The 15,620-nt window shown below is 43.1% G+C and overlaps 1 protein-coding gene across 1 annotated transcript in view; it reads left to right on the top strand.

The window, feature by feature from the left end:
* Zswim5 (zinc finger SWIM-type containing 5) overlaps window positions 1-15,620 on the top strand; it is a 110,074-nt gene that overhangs the window by 91,522 nt on the left and 2,932 nt on the right. Inside the window, exons 6-13 of the mRNA XM_075945494.1 lie at window positions 2,598-2,774; window positions 5,362-5,508; window positions 5,986-6,123; window positions 9,094-9,354; window positions 9,745-9,880; window positions 10,661-10,818; window positions 14,068-14,231; window positions 14,899-14,980. Of these exons, the coding sequence (XP_075801609.1) occupies window positions 2,598-2,774; window positions 5,362-5,508; window positions 5,986-6,123; window positions 9,094-9,354; window positions 9,745-9,880; window positions 10,661-10,818; window positions 14,068-14,231; window positions 14,899-14,980 (1,263 nt within the window). The remainder of the gene's footprint in view (window positions 1-2,597; window positions 2,775-5,361; window positions 5,509-5,985; window positions 6,124-9,093; window positions 9,355-9,744; window positions 9,881-10,660; window positions 10,819-14,067; window positions 14,232-14,898; window positions 14,981-15,620) is intronic.

Below are 15,620 nucleotides of genomic sequence, written 5' to 3' on the forward strand. Positions count from 1 at the left end.
TACAGAGAAACCCTGTCTCGAAAAACCAAAAAAAAAATAAAATAAAAAAATAAACTATAATTTTATCACTTCATTAAGCTACCCATTCCTGGCACTCATCTAACCTACACAACACCGGAAGTCATCACTGGCATAGAGGATCAAATATATACAAACACACTCCCCACTCTGGAATTTCTCATTTGTGTTGGTTCTTCTTGTTACCTAATTCTTTTCCACACACAGCCCAGTCTTTGTTGTTGCTGAATTGTTTTGTTTGAGAAGACCTCATTTTAGGAGGCCTGAAGAGACAACTCAGCACTGATTGCTCTCCCAGAGGTCCTAAGCTCAATTCCCAGTAACTACATGATGGCTCACAACCATTTATAATAGGATCTGATGCCTTCTGTAAATAGAGCACTCATGTACATAAAATGCATAAAAAAAAACAGGTAGTGATGGTGCACGCTTTTAATCCCAGCCTCCTCCTTTGTGTTTGTACTTCTAAGTCCAGACAGTTCTCTCTCTCCCTCTCTCTGTCTCTCCCCCATCCTTTCTCTCTCTCTCTCTCTTTCTTGGCTTTTCGAGACAGGGCTTCTCTGTGTAGCCCTGGCTGGCCTTGAACTCATAGAAATCTGTCTGCCTCTGCCTCCTGAGTGCTGTGATTAGTGCTTTACCACCACCTGGCCTAACCCCTTCCTTCTCTTATTCCCTAAATCTTATTCCTTTTCCTTTATCTAAGATACTGCTTTAGTGATGATCTCCCATCTCTTCTACACCCAAACTTTTCCCCACTCTGTGAGTTATACAAGCCCACTGTTATGTGTGTCCATCCTTAAACAAAACAAAGCAAAGAAAAAAACACTCTTAGGACTCCAAATACCTTTCTGGCTGCCTTTCTCTGAGCTATGAGAGTTAGGAAACGTAATTCAGAGCTGAGTGTAGAGTACATGCCTATAATTTCAGCCTCAGAATGTGGGACCAGGAAGGATCATAAATTCAAGGCCAGTTTAGACTGCATAAGCAAGACCCTGCCTCAAAATTAAAAAAAAAAAAGAAAAAAAGAAGTTGTTTGTTTCTTTGTTGAGACAGGGTTTTCTCTGTGTCTCCCTGTAACAGCTCTGACTGTCCTGGAACTCGCTTTGTAGACTAGGCTGACCTCGAACTTACTGAGATCTGCCTGCCTCTGCCTCCCAAGTGTTGGGATTAAAGGTGTGTGCTACCACCACCTGGCAAAAAAAAAAAAGTATTTTTTTTAAACTAAAAGAAAAATTATTGGGGCTGGAGAGATGGCTCAGTGGTTAAGAGCATTGCCTGCTCTTCCAAAGGTCCTGAGTTCAATTCCCAGCAACCACATGGTGGCTCACAACCATCTGTAAAGAGGTCTGGTGCCCTCTTCTGGTCTTCAGGCATACACACAGACAGAATATTGTATACATAATAAATAAATAAATAAATAAGAAAAATTATTTCAGAGGGTATACACACACACACACACACACACACACACACACACACACACACACCGAAAATCATTTATGCCTACTTCTGCTCTCTGATTCTCCTTTGAGTACACCCTAGTCAGGTTTTCAGCCCACCCTGTACTAAGAACAGCTCTATGCTCTGTGCTGGTTTACCTACATGCCATTATGTTCCTGTCATGCCAATAATAAACTAACCCCCTGAAACTGTAAGACAGCCACAATTAAATGTTTTCCTTTATAAGAGTTGCCATAGTCATGGTGGGACTACTGTACTGTGGGAATGGACAAGATGAAACGGGCAAAGTGCAAGCTGTGTTGAGAGCAGACTAACTTTGGGACAGACTCAGTATTATTAGAAGAAATAAATAGGAGAGATACAGACAGGGACTGTCATGATTTGAGCTTACTTTGTGTGTTGCTTTCCCTGCAGCCTTTTCCTGAAGGGAGGTGGCTTGGTCAGCTTTCCAGGAGAAAGTCTTGTCAGCGCCAGCTCTTTCTGTAGAGAACAAACTATAAGCTGGCGGACAGAGATAAAGATCCCAAATGCAGACGGCTTTACGTCTTCCTCGGCCTTTATTGGTTTTATGTGTAAATTTTTACTTGTTTTTGATTTTTAGGGCACCTGAGGCAGGAGGTATTGTTTGTTTGTTAAAACAGTGTAATATCACCCAAGCTAGCCTCAAACTTGTGAGCTTCCTGTGTTGGGCTCCTGAGTAGTTTTCCAGTTTCTGGTACGAATATCACAGAAGCCCTTAGTGTGGTAAGGGCCATGCTACAAATGGAACAAGTTATGATTAGTTAGGGCATTATCTCGCTGCCTCGCTCTTTCTCTGATGCTATGGAAACAGCTTATATCCTGACTATTGAGGGGCAGATCACAAATGTCCCTTCAAGCTTCATGTTGCTCTGAATCCCAGTAGAAGGCTATTCAAAGAGGAAGGAATTCACAGACCTCTGTATAAGGGTTTTTTGATAGCGGACAAAGATGTACAAAAGGTTTATTTACGGGGACAACACAAAAGTCCAGACTGACAGAACGTCCAGACAGACAGGATATCCAGGTTCTTCTGGCCAACCTCCCTCCTAAAGAAGACGGGGTGTTAGATTATTCAGCCTTTCTTTCTCCTCCTCCAGACTCTTTATCCAGACCAAGACGAACAGTCTTCACTAGAGCCATTGAGGGTCGTGAACTGCACTGGCAGGACAGCCACCTGCAGCGAATAATCAGCAGTGATATCTATACTGCGCCAGCCTGCCAGCGGGAAAATGAGCGACTACTTTTTAATTCCCACGGCCAGCCACTGTGGCTAGGTAAGTCTAGCCTCCTGTGCTCTGAGAATTTCAGGGCCCAATCCCACCGGTACCAGGCCCACATGAGCCAGCAGTCTAGGTCCCGGCAACACTAGCTACAACTTAGAGTCTATATAGCTCTTTTGGAGCGTTTACTACCAACCCAGGTCATTTATTTGAGGCCTGCTTCATTTGTATGTTTGCTCAAGTGAGATATAGCAATCTCAGGTAGAAATTTGTATCCTTTCCCTAAGCTTTGGAAGAAGATAAAGCAGTTGATAGATATTGAAGAGCAATAATGAAGCCACTAGCTATCAGTTCACACACTTGCAGTCATCTGTTACTGAGCAACATTATATCCTGCTCTGAAGTTATGTTCTGCTTGAAAAGCACTATGGGAACTGAGGATGTAGCAGGTCAGTAAGCATCAGAGTTTGATCCCCAGAGCCCATATAAAATAATCCAGGCATTGTAGTGTGTACTTACAGTCCCAGTACCGGGAAGGCAGAGACAGCACATCCCCAAAGCTTGCTAGCCAGGCTAGCCTAGTGTTAATGGCTAGTTACAGGCCAGTGAAAGACCTTGTCTTTAAAAACATAGTCAGCGCTGGTTGATGGTGGCACACACCTTTAATCCCAGCACTCAGAAAGCAGAGGCAGGAAGATCTCTGCCAGTCTGGTCTACAGAGCGAGTTCCAGGACAGCCTCCAAAGCTGCACAAAGAAACCCTGTCTCAAAACATTTTTTAAAAATCAACAAAAGAAACCTTGTCTCGAACCCCACACCACCACCACCCCCAAAACAAAAATACAGCAAAATGACTCTGTGAGTAAAAGTGTTTGCTGTACAAGCTGATGACCTGAGTTTGATTGCTGGAACCTATAGTGGAAGGAGAGAACCCACTCCTGAAATTTATCCTTTGATTTCCACATGCAGTCTGCAGCATACACATGCTTGCACTCACACTCACAGGCACACACAATAATAATAAATAACATGTAAAATTTTTAAGAGGTGGTTAATGCCGGAGGAGTAACACCCAAGATTGTTCTCTGGGCTCCACATATATGATCATGCATGTACACACACATGAACACACACACATAAAAAATAATAATATGTTTGAAACCAGTTACTCTGTACTGTACTGGTAATGTGGATGAAGTCTGTGTTCACCACCAGGCTGTCTTCCTTTTCTCTGTCTCATCTTCCTAGTCTCCTTTATAATAAGATAGAGCTGTTTCATCTAGTTTAAACTTCTGCAATAGTTGTCTGGTTTACAGTCAGTTTGTCTTTAATTTTATTAGAGAACATTTACTTTAAAATACAACTTAGGAGCCTGGTGTGGTGATATATATCTTAACCTCAGAATTTAGAAGGCAGAGGCAGGTGGATCTCTGTGAGTTTAATGAAAGTATGGTCTATGTAGCAAGTTCTAGATCAGTTAGGGTTACACTCTAGATCAGTTAGAGTGAGACTCTGTTTCAAAACCCAGCTCGCAAAAAAATAAATAAATAAATAAATAAAAACAAAAAAAAACCAGCTCGCTAGACAGATGGACGAACGGACAGACAGACAGACAGATAAATCAAGCAAGCAAGCAGGCTAAGGGGTTCATTACAGTACATAAATAAATAATGTACAGATGGGAATTGGGAACTACTTCTTTGTCCAATTTGATTAATCAGTAGATGAACACAGTCAGTAGAATGACATGTATTTATATTGAACGTTATATAAGCATATTTAATGCCACAGAAAAATTTTTATGATGTACTATTAAGCTGCAAAACAATAATTATACCAAATTTGTTTTAAAAATTGAAAACTCTGGATAAATATACATGAAACTGTAAAGAGTAGTTATTTTATTTTGTATTTTTGCTTATTTATATCTTTAAATGTGCATTATTTTATGTGTGTGCATGTTCGTGTGTGTGTTCATGTATTCAGATGTGTAGCTGTGCATGTAAAGGACAGAAGTGGACATCAGGCGTCTTCCTCAATCTCTTTCCACCTTATATTTTGAGAGAGTCTGTCCCTAAACCTGGAGCTTACCAATTCAGTTAGACTGGCTAGCCAACAAGCCCAGTGATCTTCCTGCTTCCACTTCCCAGTCCCAGTTATTTGTATAATTTTTAATTTTAGTTCTGGAGTAAATGATAAAGTAAAATGAAAGACTTGCTAGGATCATTCCCCTACTTTAAGAAGTTAATTATGCTGGGTGTGATGATGCACACTTTTAATCCTAGCACTCGGGAAGCAGAGGCTGGCGGATCTCTCTGAGTTCAAGGCCAGCCTTGTCTATGGAGGGAGTTCCAGTAAAGCCAGGGCCACAGAGAGAAATCCTGTCTCAGGAAGAAGAAAGAAACTGGGCATGGTGGCACACTCGGGAATCAGAGGCCAGAGGTCTCTGTGTTCTACCTTTTCAGGCTATCTCTAGCCACATATATAAATTTCATATTCTTAAAGATAAAAACACAGTTCCTGTTACAAAGTGATGCCAAGTTGAATCTGAGAAACTAGACTGAATATAGACTCTCTTTGTCTGTCAAACATGGGCTTTCCTGATTTGAACTCAACCAAAATATTTTCTTCCTGCCTGGTAGAGCATGTGCCTACAGCCTGTGCTCGGGTTGATGCGCTGCGATCTCATGGGTATCCAAAAGAGGCTCTCAGACTCACGGTGGCCATCATTAATACTCTGAGGTTGCAGCAGCAGCGGCAGCTAGAGATCTACAAACACCAGAAGAAAGGTATAGTGATTAGGAATCCTCTAACATGTTGGGATCTGAGGGTGGTAAGGATCCTTGGGAGATAAAACGACCCAGAACCTAATTTTCATTCAGGACCATGGGCTTGAGAATTCTAAGTAATCTACCTGCTAAGTGGCATGCCTCACGCTATTCCTGTGAATCCCAGCTTTATTATTTGTAAAATAGGGACAATGATGTCTGCCTTTCACAGGGCAGGTGGAAGGCCCATTAAGACTGGAGAAGATGTTTTTGAAACTGTGAAGCTGTCTCCATATATACACTGCCAGCAATCAGTCTAAATTAGAGCTGGCTGGTGAGCTTGTAATCAGGCCAATCAAGCAAAAACATGACAATAAGGGAAGCTTTTCTTTGACTTTCTGGTCAAGGCTTGAATGATACTGATTAGGAAACCAAAGCAGAAGAAAAGTGCAATTCCCACGTCTGTCTGTCTAACACTTGGAACCTGCTTATTTCCAGAACTGTTGCAGAGAGGAACCACAACAATCACAAACCTGGAGGGTTGGGTGGGCCATCCCCTGGATCCCATTGGCTGCCTGTTTCTCACTTTGACTGAAGCCTGCCGCCTGAATGATGACAGCTACATGGAAATGTCAGGTACAGGAGTCAGCCTGAGACAAGCCAGGACTGCCCACGGCAGCCTTCTCCCTGCCAAACTCTGTGGTCCGGCCATGCGTGTCCTGCTTTCTGCCTTTATCTTACTAGCTTCCTTAGGGGAAAAAGAAGAGCCAGAGAAATTTAAGGAATCAGAGACCAAAGTCAGAGCAGTCTGGAAATAGAATAGAACTTCCAGCAATAGTGTGTATATCAGGAGGCTAAGTCAGTTTCAGAGCTAACCTGGGTCATGTCATTAAAAACAAAAAGTCCAGGTATAGTGGCTCAAGCCTGTAATCTCAGCACTCAGGAGGCTGAAGCAAGAGGATTACAACAGAAAAAGCAGCCTGGACCACACAGTGTAAAATACACACACACACACTTCAATAAACAACAAAGTATCCATCTTTGAAATCATATAATTCCATGAGCAGGATCTTGTTCTAGTTTCCCCTTGGTTCCCCAATCCTCATGATCTCTGTTGAAAGAATTTAGACAAGACTGAGTATGGTGGAACACACCTTTAATCCCAGCACTCAGAAGGCAATGGCAGGAGGCTACATATAGCAAGTTCCAGGTCAACCAAGGCTACATAGTGAGACCCTGTCTCAAAAGCAAGCAAATTAAAAAAGAGAGAGAGAGAGAGATAAGACACATAGAGTGTAGTATAAAAGATCATTGGACTCTCTTACAGGTAAAGTGGTCCACTCTCAAAGGGAGAGTGGACAGTGGCTAGAGGGCCCATTGCACAGCAGAACACCCTCAGAGAGGGAACAATGACTAGAGAGAGCTACAATTTTAGGTAGGCTTTATACTACTTCTAAAACTGCTATGTGTAAACAGACTGTGCCTTTGTTTCCCGGCCACCCAAATGGGAATAGTCACACAGAAACTACATTAATTACAACACTGCTGGCCAGTAGCTTAGGCATACTCCTAGCTAGCTCTTACATCTTAAATTAACCTATTTCTATTAATCTGTGTATTACCACAAGGCTGTAACCTACCAATAAGGTTCCGGCATCCCATCCTTCTCCTTTGGTAGCTACATGGAGTCTCTCTGACTCTGCCTACTCTATATATATTTATCTCTGTTTGGATTCCCCACCTGACTTTAGTCTGCTAAACCATTGGCCAAAACAGATTTATTCATTAACCAATAAAAGCAACACATATACAGAAGGACAAATCACATCAGATCTGTCTTGAGGGCACCTTCCTATCCAGGTGTTTAGAAAAAAGGCAATGATAACTCTTTATTCTTCACCAGAAAGCCTACAGCTAAATAGCAGTTTTTCTCCTGCAGAATAAAATGTCATTTCCCCACTGAGGGCCAGGCATAGACTCAGATCACCCCCTCCCAACTCCTTTTTCTTTTTTTCTTTTTTAAAGAGGCATCGGTTGCCCTGGAACTAGAGGCACAAGTGGTTGTGAGCCACTTGACATGAGTGCTAGGATGTGAAGCCACTTCCTCTGGAAAAGCAGTGAAAGCTCCTCACTGCTAGGCCATCTCTCCAGTCCCAGATCCAGTTCTTTTGACTAGTAATCAAAATCCTGAAGTTTCAGACCCTCATTTTATAGCTGCTGATTATGAAGGAGTCAGTTCCCAGTGGTCTTTAAGCCTGCCAACATCTAACAAGCTGCCTAGCAGTACTATGATTTTCTTTTTAACACTTTCCCTCCTGGTGGCTTTGTACCAGTTTTCCCAGTGTGGGGAAGAATCGCCTAACTGACCCACAATAGCTAGGCTAGTTCACGATTGCTTCTTCTTTCCTTTGTGCTATCACTGTGTTTATTCACATTTACTTTAGTATTAGTCCATTGCATTACAGTCTGCAAACATCCTTACCGCACTCTCGGCTGCTTGCAAGCAGAAATTATGACTAATCTTCCTGTGATCCCGCATTACATGTTGCTTTCTTGTCTTCAAAGCTACTTAATAGCTGGGCGGTGGTGGCGCACGCCTTTAATCCCAGCACTCAGGAGGCAGAGGCAGGCGGATCTCTGTGAGTTCGAGGCCAACCTGGTCTACAAGAGCTAGTTCCAGGACAGGCTCCAAAGCTACAGAGAAACCCTGCCTCGAAAAAACCAAAAAAAAAAAGCTACTTAATAGAAAAAGGGGGGAAGAAGAAAATCAAGATCTTTTTGTTTATTTATTTTGTTTCTGAGATTATAATTATATGATTTTCCCTTCCCTTTCTTCCCTCCACACTCTCCCATATTCTCCTTTTTATTCCCCATGCTGGTTCCGAACTCATGCACTCAAGCCATCATCTCACCACTGTCCTGAGAGGCTAAGACAAGAGTATATGCCAGCACACCCAACTAAGACGCTGGCTCTTTAACCAGTGCTCACTTCCTCAGATTTTGAGTGGAGCATTTAAAATCATAATATATCATGCAAGTGTTACCAAAGTAAGAGTTAAACTGGGTGGAGTCAGGTGTCTCTAGGTAGAGATGTAAGAGTTAACCGAAGCCAAGCTAGGGCAGGCCCTGATTGCCCTTCTAATTTCCTGCATAGGAAGTCCACATCTTTAGTCACTTTCATGTACACAATGACATTTATAGCGTGAAAAACCTGAAGTTGCACTTGGTTTGTTTACCATTAACATACACTGCTCTTCCAGTGTCGGCCCCTGAGAAACAGGATAATGAGATGGTCTCATTCCCTTAAAGTACTCGCACTGACATAACAGAAACAGACACAAAAATAATTATGAGATTATATAGTGCCCTGGCAAAAGATAACACTTTATGCTTCCCTGACTAGCCTAGCAAATTCATGTGTTAATGTAGGAATCTTTGTGATTCTTTTTGTGAATCTTTTTTCAGTGTATTTTTCTTACGACTTTGAGGTTCTGACTTAGCTTTATGATAACTATTAAGCAACTGCTATCCCAGAGTGGAACGGGTAGATGCACAGAAGAACCCACTAGACCTGTCCTAAGAACCTGGTATGCCTGTTGCCCTCAGATATGAATGAAAGCAGACTACCTGTGTACCAACATGTACCTGTGGCTTCAGGCTGCCCAAACAGCAGTGAGTCATACCTGTCATTGGCTCTGGAAGTTGCTCTGATGGGCATGGGTCAACAGAGGGTCATGCCTGAAGGCCTCTATGCACAGGACAAGGTGTGCCGTAATGAGGAGCAGCTCCTAAGCCAACTCCAGGAGCTTCAGCTGGATGAGGAGCTAGTACAGACTTTGCGGAAGCAGTGTATCTTACTGCTTGAAGGTAAGAAGAAAAGGAGCTTCAGTCACAAAACCTTTGACTGTGACTCTGGGCCCCGTTCTCTAACAAAGCACAGTTCTGGAAATATTTATGACACTAAAGAATAATGAAGATTCTTATGTTTAGCAAACAAACTCAGATAGGTTCCTGGGATCCTAAGTCTAGGTTGATATAAGTATACAAAAATAAGTAAGTAAACTGGGTGGTAACAGCCCACACCTTTATTTCCAGCACTTGGGGGGCAGAGGCAGGGGGATCTCTTGAGTTTGAGGTCAGCCTGGTTTACAGAGCAAGTTCCACAACTACTAGGGCTACACAGAGAAACTCTATCTTGAAAAACCAAAAATAAATAAACAAGTAAATAATAGCTGGCTGACTCATCTTCTTCCTCAGGAGGCCCCTTCAGCGGTCTAGGAGAAGTTATCCACCGGGAGAGTGTCCCTATGCACACCTTTGCCAAGTATTTGTTCTCCGCTCTGCTGCCTCATGATCCAGACCTGTCCTATAAGTTAGCCTTACGAGCCATGAGGTGGGTAGCCCATGTCCAGCCTGTTAGTCTCCACCAGTGCAGATGTGTTCAGTGCCCTCTCTCTTTGCTTATCCTACTCCCCTTTCCTCTTCGTCTGTTCCCTGACACCAAGCCTTCCTTGGAGCAGCTGAGGTATGTCCATATGATTTAGGATCCAGGAGTCGTTATTCATGAAATACTGGCCCTCTACCCATATTCACGGTAGATTGTCTGAGCAGGCCCCTGAGGTATTGGAGCCACTTGGGCAGCCTGAGGAGGGATTTATGTCCTTCCATATCTCCTTTCAGTCATGGGTCCAGGTATAGGTCTCCAGAGAGTGTGGGAGAAGCAGTATACCCCAAGACCTAGAAACAATGCTCTATGAGAATCTTGTTTTCAACCTAGTGTAGGATCCTTGGTTTATGAATATAGATTTCTGGGATGTAGCAGACCACACAGAGGAAGAATTTTAGTTAGGCCATAAGACTTAGAGAACTCCTTAGCTAAACTTAGAGAACTCCTTAGCTAAAAGGGAAATTCTTTGGCATGTGTTTCTTATGCTCATCAAGATAACCCTATGGTACTCTACATGCTGGTCAAACCTCTTTACAATGAGAACTGTTCAGCTTGAGGTTTCCAAGTGCTCAGGCTCCTGCCTTATATACTGTAGGTTTAAAACTTCAAAGCTCTCAGCCTGTCTTTCCCTGACCAGTTCCTCCCCAGCAGAAAACAAACTTCCCTAAAGGTGCTCACAATGACCAGAGTCTAAATGAAGCTTATGGTGCTTCCTGGGTCTTCTAGGTTACCTGTTCTAGAAAACTCATCTTCTGCAGGCGACACTTCCCACCCTCATCACATGGTGTCTGTGGTGCCCAGCCGTTACCCTCGCTGGTTCACACTTGGACACTTGGAATCACAGCAGTGTGAACTGGCCTCTACCATGCTGACTGCTGCCAAAGGTAAGTACAGGTAGACATTAGACTCCAGCCTCCCCACTGTGCCTACCCACCCAGGGTCCATAGTCTTCCAAAAAAGAGAAGCCATGTTTTCTGTGGTGACAAGAGCAGTGGAGATCTTCATGTTGACTGCTCGTGAGAAAGAGCACCTGGGTTCAGACCAGAATTTTGCCTTAGTTACTAATTGTAAAACCCTGAACATATAGAATCAAATGATTTTTAAATGTTTAAATATTATTTCATATTATGTGTCTGTGTACATGAGTGTCAGTGTCCATTGAGATCAGCAGTTTCTGATCTCCTTAGAGCTGGAGTCATAGGTGCTTCTGAGTCCTCTGACATGGGTGCTAGGAACTGACCTTGGGTTCTCTGCAAGAACAGGATGTCCTCTTAACCAAAACCTATCTCTCCAGCACCATAATTAAATAATTTTTGTTTATTATTATTTTGCTTGCTTGTTTTTTGAGACAGGGTTTCTCTGTGTAGCCCTGGCTGTCCTGGAACTCACTCTGTAGACCAAGCTAGCCTTGAACTCACTGCGATATACCTGTCTCTACTGCCCAAGTGCTGGGATTAACTTCAGAATCAAATGATCTTTAAGTTAACTTCTAGATGTAATCTTCCAGCTAATAAAATCAGTTTATTTTTTTCCAACCTCAGTTTTGCAATCTATAAAACAGAGATCATTGTCAGTGATCTGTCAGCTCCCAGGACTATTGGAAGATGTAATGGAGACTAAGACAGAGCTATAAATCTCCACACAAAATCAGATGGTGTGATTTTCCTACCACACTTGGCCTAAGGGTGGAGTCCAGAATGATTGTGACCCTGTGAGCTCATGGAGCTCTGTGGGCTTGATCCCAAAGAGAAGTAAAGAGAACTCTAGACAGGGAGCTGCAATAAACCCCGCTGCCATGGACCCTGAGCATTTTGTCCAGGAAACTGGACGTTTAAGATGTCTTTTTATTTTTAATTAAAAATATCTTTGGTAGGAATGCCTTCAGAGACCAGAAGAGGCTCCTGTCCCAGAGAGCTGTAATTACAAGCTTTGTAAGGTGTCTTATACGGGTACTGGTATGCCAGCTTGGGTCCTCATGAGAGAGCAGCAAGTGCTCTTAACAGACAAGCCGTCTCTCCAGCCCCATGAGTGTCCCCTCTGTGGATGTTTTGAAAGATAAACTCAGAGAAATGATATATCTGCAGCATGGAAGTTTGTTTCTTCAGCCATCTAAAGTTATGGCCACAAATAAGATTTATTTTGTGACATCAATTTAATATTTTGGCTGTAACTGTAGAACCCTGTCAGTAAGACAGGGGAGTTGTCCCAGTCTGATGCAGAAAGGGTTAAGATCATCCAGTTCAAAGTCCCTCAGATCAAGTACAGTCTTGACTATAACTGTGTTTCCAACCCAGTGTACATTCTTACATATAGACACTAAGTGGGTTACCCGAGTTCTGTGTGATTGGAAGTAGGTATTACTTGGATTCTGCTCCATATCATTTTATTCTGGCTTTAAAAAAACTGATATTCATCTCAAGTAGCTGCCATGGATGGATTTTGGGAGAGCCTGACAAACCCAAATGTAGCTATGGGAAGTGAATGTAGCAGATGTTTTCTCTCCAGGAATTGAGTCCAAAATAGGGCTAACTCAGAGAAACTCTGTCAAAAAAACAAACAAAAAAGACCTTATATCCCAAATATACAAAGAATTCTTTTTTGTTTATTTCTGGTTTTGTTTTTCAAGACAGGGTTTCTCTGTGTAACAACCTTGGCTTTCCTGGGACTCACTCTATAGACCAGGCTGGCCTCAAACTCGCAGAGATCCACTTTTCTGCCTCCTGAGTGCTGGGAATAAAGGTGTGTGCCATCCACTACCTGGCACAAAGAATTCTTAAATTCACAAGAAGCTAATGATGTCACCCAGTTGGTAGAGTATATGCCTAACATGTTTGAAGTCCTAAGTTTGATCCCCAGCACTGAATAGACCAGGCATTGCAGTACACTTCTGCACCGTACTCAAGAGGGGAAGGAAAGAGAATCAGGAGTTCAAGGTCAGACTCTGCTACATAAATTAAAGGCCAGCCTGGAATACATAAGACTCTGTCTAAAAAAAAATTGACAGTCCAATTTAAAAACTGAGTAAATGCTGGGCAGTGGTAGTGTATGCCTTTAATCCCAGCAGTTGGGAGGCAGAGGCAGGTGAATCTCTGTGAGTTCGAGGCCAGCCTGGTCTACAAGAGCTAGTTCCAGGACAGGCTCCAAAGCTACAGAGTGGTCTACAGAGTGAGTTCTGCAACAGCCAGACCTACATAGTGAGACCCTGTCTGTATGTATGTGTTTCACAAAGCTATGTAGTTTTAACATATGTTCCAGTAGTCTTGTTCCTAGATATTATCCAAATGAGTCAAAAACATATACATACCTAAACCTGTACAGGAATATTTATATATCATTCATCCTTGCCCCCAAGACAATCAAAATATTCTTCAAAATGTTTAAAATGATAAATTGTGACATATCCATATAATGAAATGTTATCTAGCAATAAAACAGAATAAGCCCCACATACAAGAACCTCAGTTGTGTATTTCACATTGCAAGAAGTCAGTCTGAAAATGCTACATGCTCTGTGATTCCAATTGTGTGATGTTAAGGAGAAATGGGGACAGGTTTGATGAGCATAGGAGTTTTTAGGGCAGTGAAAGTAGCCAGAATGACATTGTAATTATGTGCTTACCTAAACTGTGTAACACAGAGACAATGTACTTTAAAGTATGAACTTCAGTTAATATTTCAATTGGGTCACCAAATATTATATGGGAAAGATGAGAGGCTGGAGAGATGGTTCAGTGGAAGAGCACTGGCTGCTCTTCCAGAGGACCTGGGTTCAATTCTCAGCACCCATATGGCAGCTCACAACTTCTTGTAATTCCAGTTGCAGGGAACTGAAGGCCCTCTTCTGACCTCTGTGGGTACTAGGAACATATACAGTACACAGGTCTATATATTCAGGTAAAACACCAATATATACAAAATAAAATAACTTTTAGAAAAAAGATGGGCAAGGTGAATTCATGTGACTGTCTAGGAGCAGAAAGATCTAACAGAGGGATCTTCACCAGCCAGAAGGGATGGTAGCATTCAGAAGCATTGGGTAAATTAGCGACGTTCAACTAGTGCCTGTTGTGAACAGTTTACTGTCTAGGGAAACTCGCGAATGAACCCTGCCCCTATCTTTCTGCTGACTACAGGAGATACTCTGAGGCTACGAACTATTCTGGAAGCAATACAGAAGCACATCCATTCTTCCTCCCTCATCTTCAAACTGGCTCAAGATGCATTCAAGATTGCTACTCCCACGGACAGCAGCACAGACGGCACTCTGCTTAATGTGGCCCTGGAGCTGGGCTTACAGGTATGGGTATGAGACAGTGTCCCAGCTGTAGGTTTCTGGCCTAGTGACAGTTGGCAGAAGATATTCCAAGGGGACTGAACGTAGCCATGTCTGGTTTTTTCCATCTTCCAGAGTACAAGTTCTAGGGTAGACAGAAGGTAAGGACTCCATAAAGTTGGCCTCCATTTGGAAGTTAAGGCCAGAAGTAGACTAGCTTTAGGAACCAGAGGGTTCCCATCTTCTCTACTTCCCTCTTCCTCCAAGTCAGTCAAGGTATGATAAGAGTCTTATATATTGTCAGTCATGAGTGAAGCCTCATGTCTAGTGAGTGGGATGGGAAGAAATTAAACATATCCACATAGAGAGAAAGATCACTATTTAAATAATGAAAAATATTTGCTGTTGGGCCGGAAATGTATCTCATTTGGTAGAGTACTTAACTACATGCAGCATGACCCTGGGTTCAACCCCTAATATTTCATAAACTGGGCATGGTGGGATACATCTCTAAGTAGAGGCAGAACGATTTTAAGTTCAAGACTATGGAGAGTAGCAGGCCAGCCTGGGCTACATGAGACCCTGTCTCGGGCAAACAAAAAAATGTCCTTTGCAAGAAAGAATGAAGGAGAAGAGAGGAGAAGCTCCCAATTGTTAGGCTTGGCCCCCTAGAAATGCCTCTCGTGTCTAGGTAATGCGGATGACCTTATCAACCCTTAACTGGAGGCGCCGAGAGATGGTTCGATGGTTGGTTACTTGTGCTACAGAAGTGGGTGAGTCTCCTACCTCCTTCTTTCTCTTGGGGAGTTTCAAGGCCCGACTTTTCGTACAGAACAGTGAATCCTTAGAGCTGTCATATTTCTGTTCCTGGCAGCCTGAGAGAGGATGTGCTGCTAGGAGAAGATGGCCTCAGTTCAGCCAGCCTAAGCCCTCACTGCTGGGACCATATCCTGATGCCAGCAGCACTTTGGTCCCCCTGTGGTTAGGGAAATGTTTGAGAGAATACATTTCAGCACCATTCCCCATGTGCTCCCTTGAGAGGGAGTGGGCCCAGTGGTTTGGTCCCAGTCTCTGTCTATGCTTCTGGAAAATTACAGACAATTTGGAGGCTTGGGACCCATTCTAGAACCCAAAGCTCCAGTACAAGACTCTCCCTAGATGCCCACTGTAGCTAGAGCTCCCAGGAAAACCTAGGATCCTGCCTTGAGGCAGGCAAACCTGGGACTCTGTAGGTTCATCTTTATGAAGGGCTGAGGGTACAGCAGAGACCTTCAGCTCTTTGGTCTAGGACGGAAGGGATGGGAAGAGACCCCAAACAGGGTCTGGCCATCTGGGATGCTCCCCTTGCTCTGGTTTGCCTCAGACCATCTCAAGGCTGCTGAGGAGGAGGGAGAACTCGTCTCTGCAGGCCAA

Source organism: Microtus pennsylvanicus, chromosome 13, assembly GCF_037038515.1.
Source record: "Microtus pennsylvanicus isolate mMicPen1 chromosome 13, mMicPen1.hap1, whole genome shotgun sequence".
NCBI lineage: Eukaryota > Metazoa > Chordata > Mammalia > Rodentia > Cricetidae > Microtus > Microtus pennsylvanicus.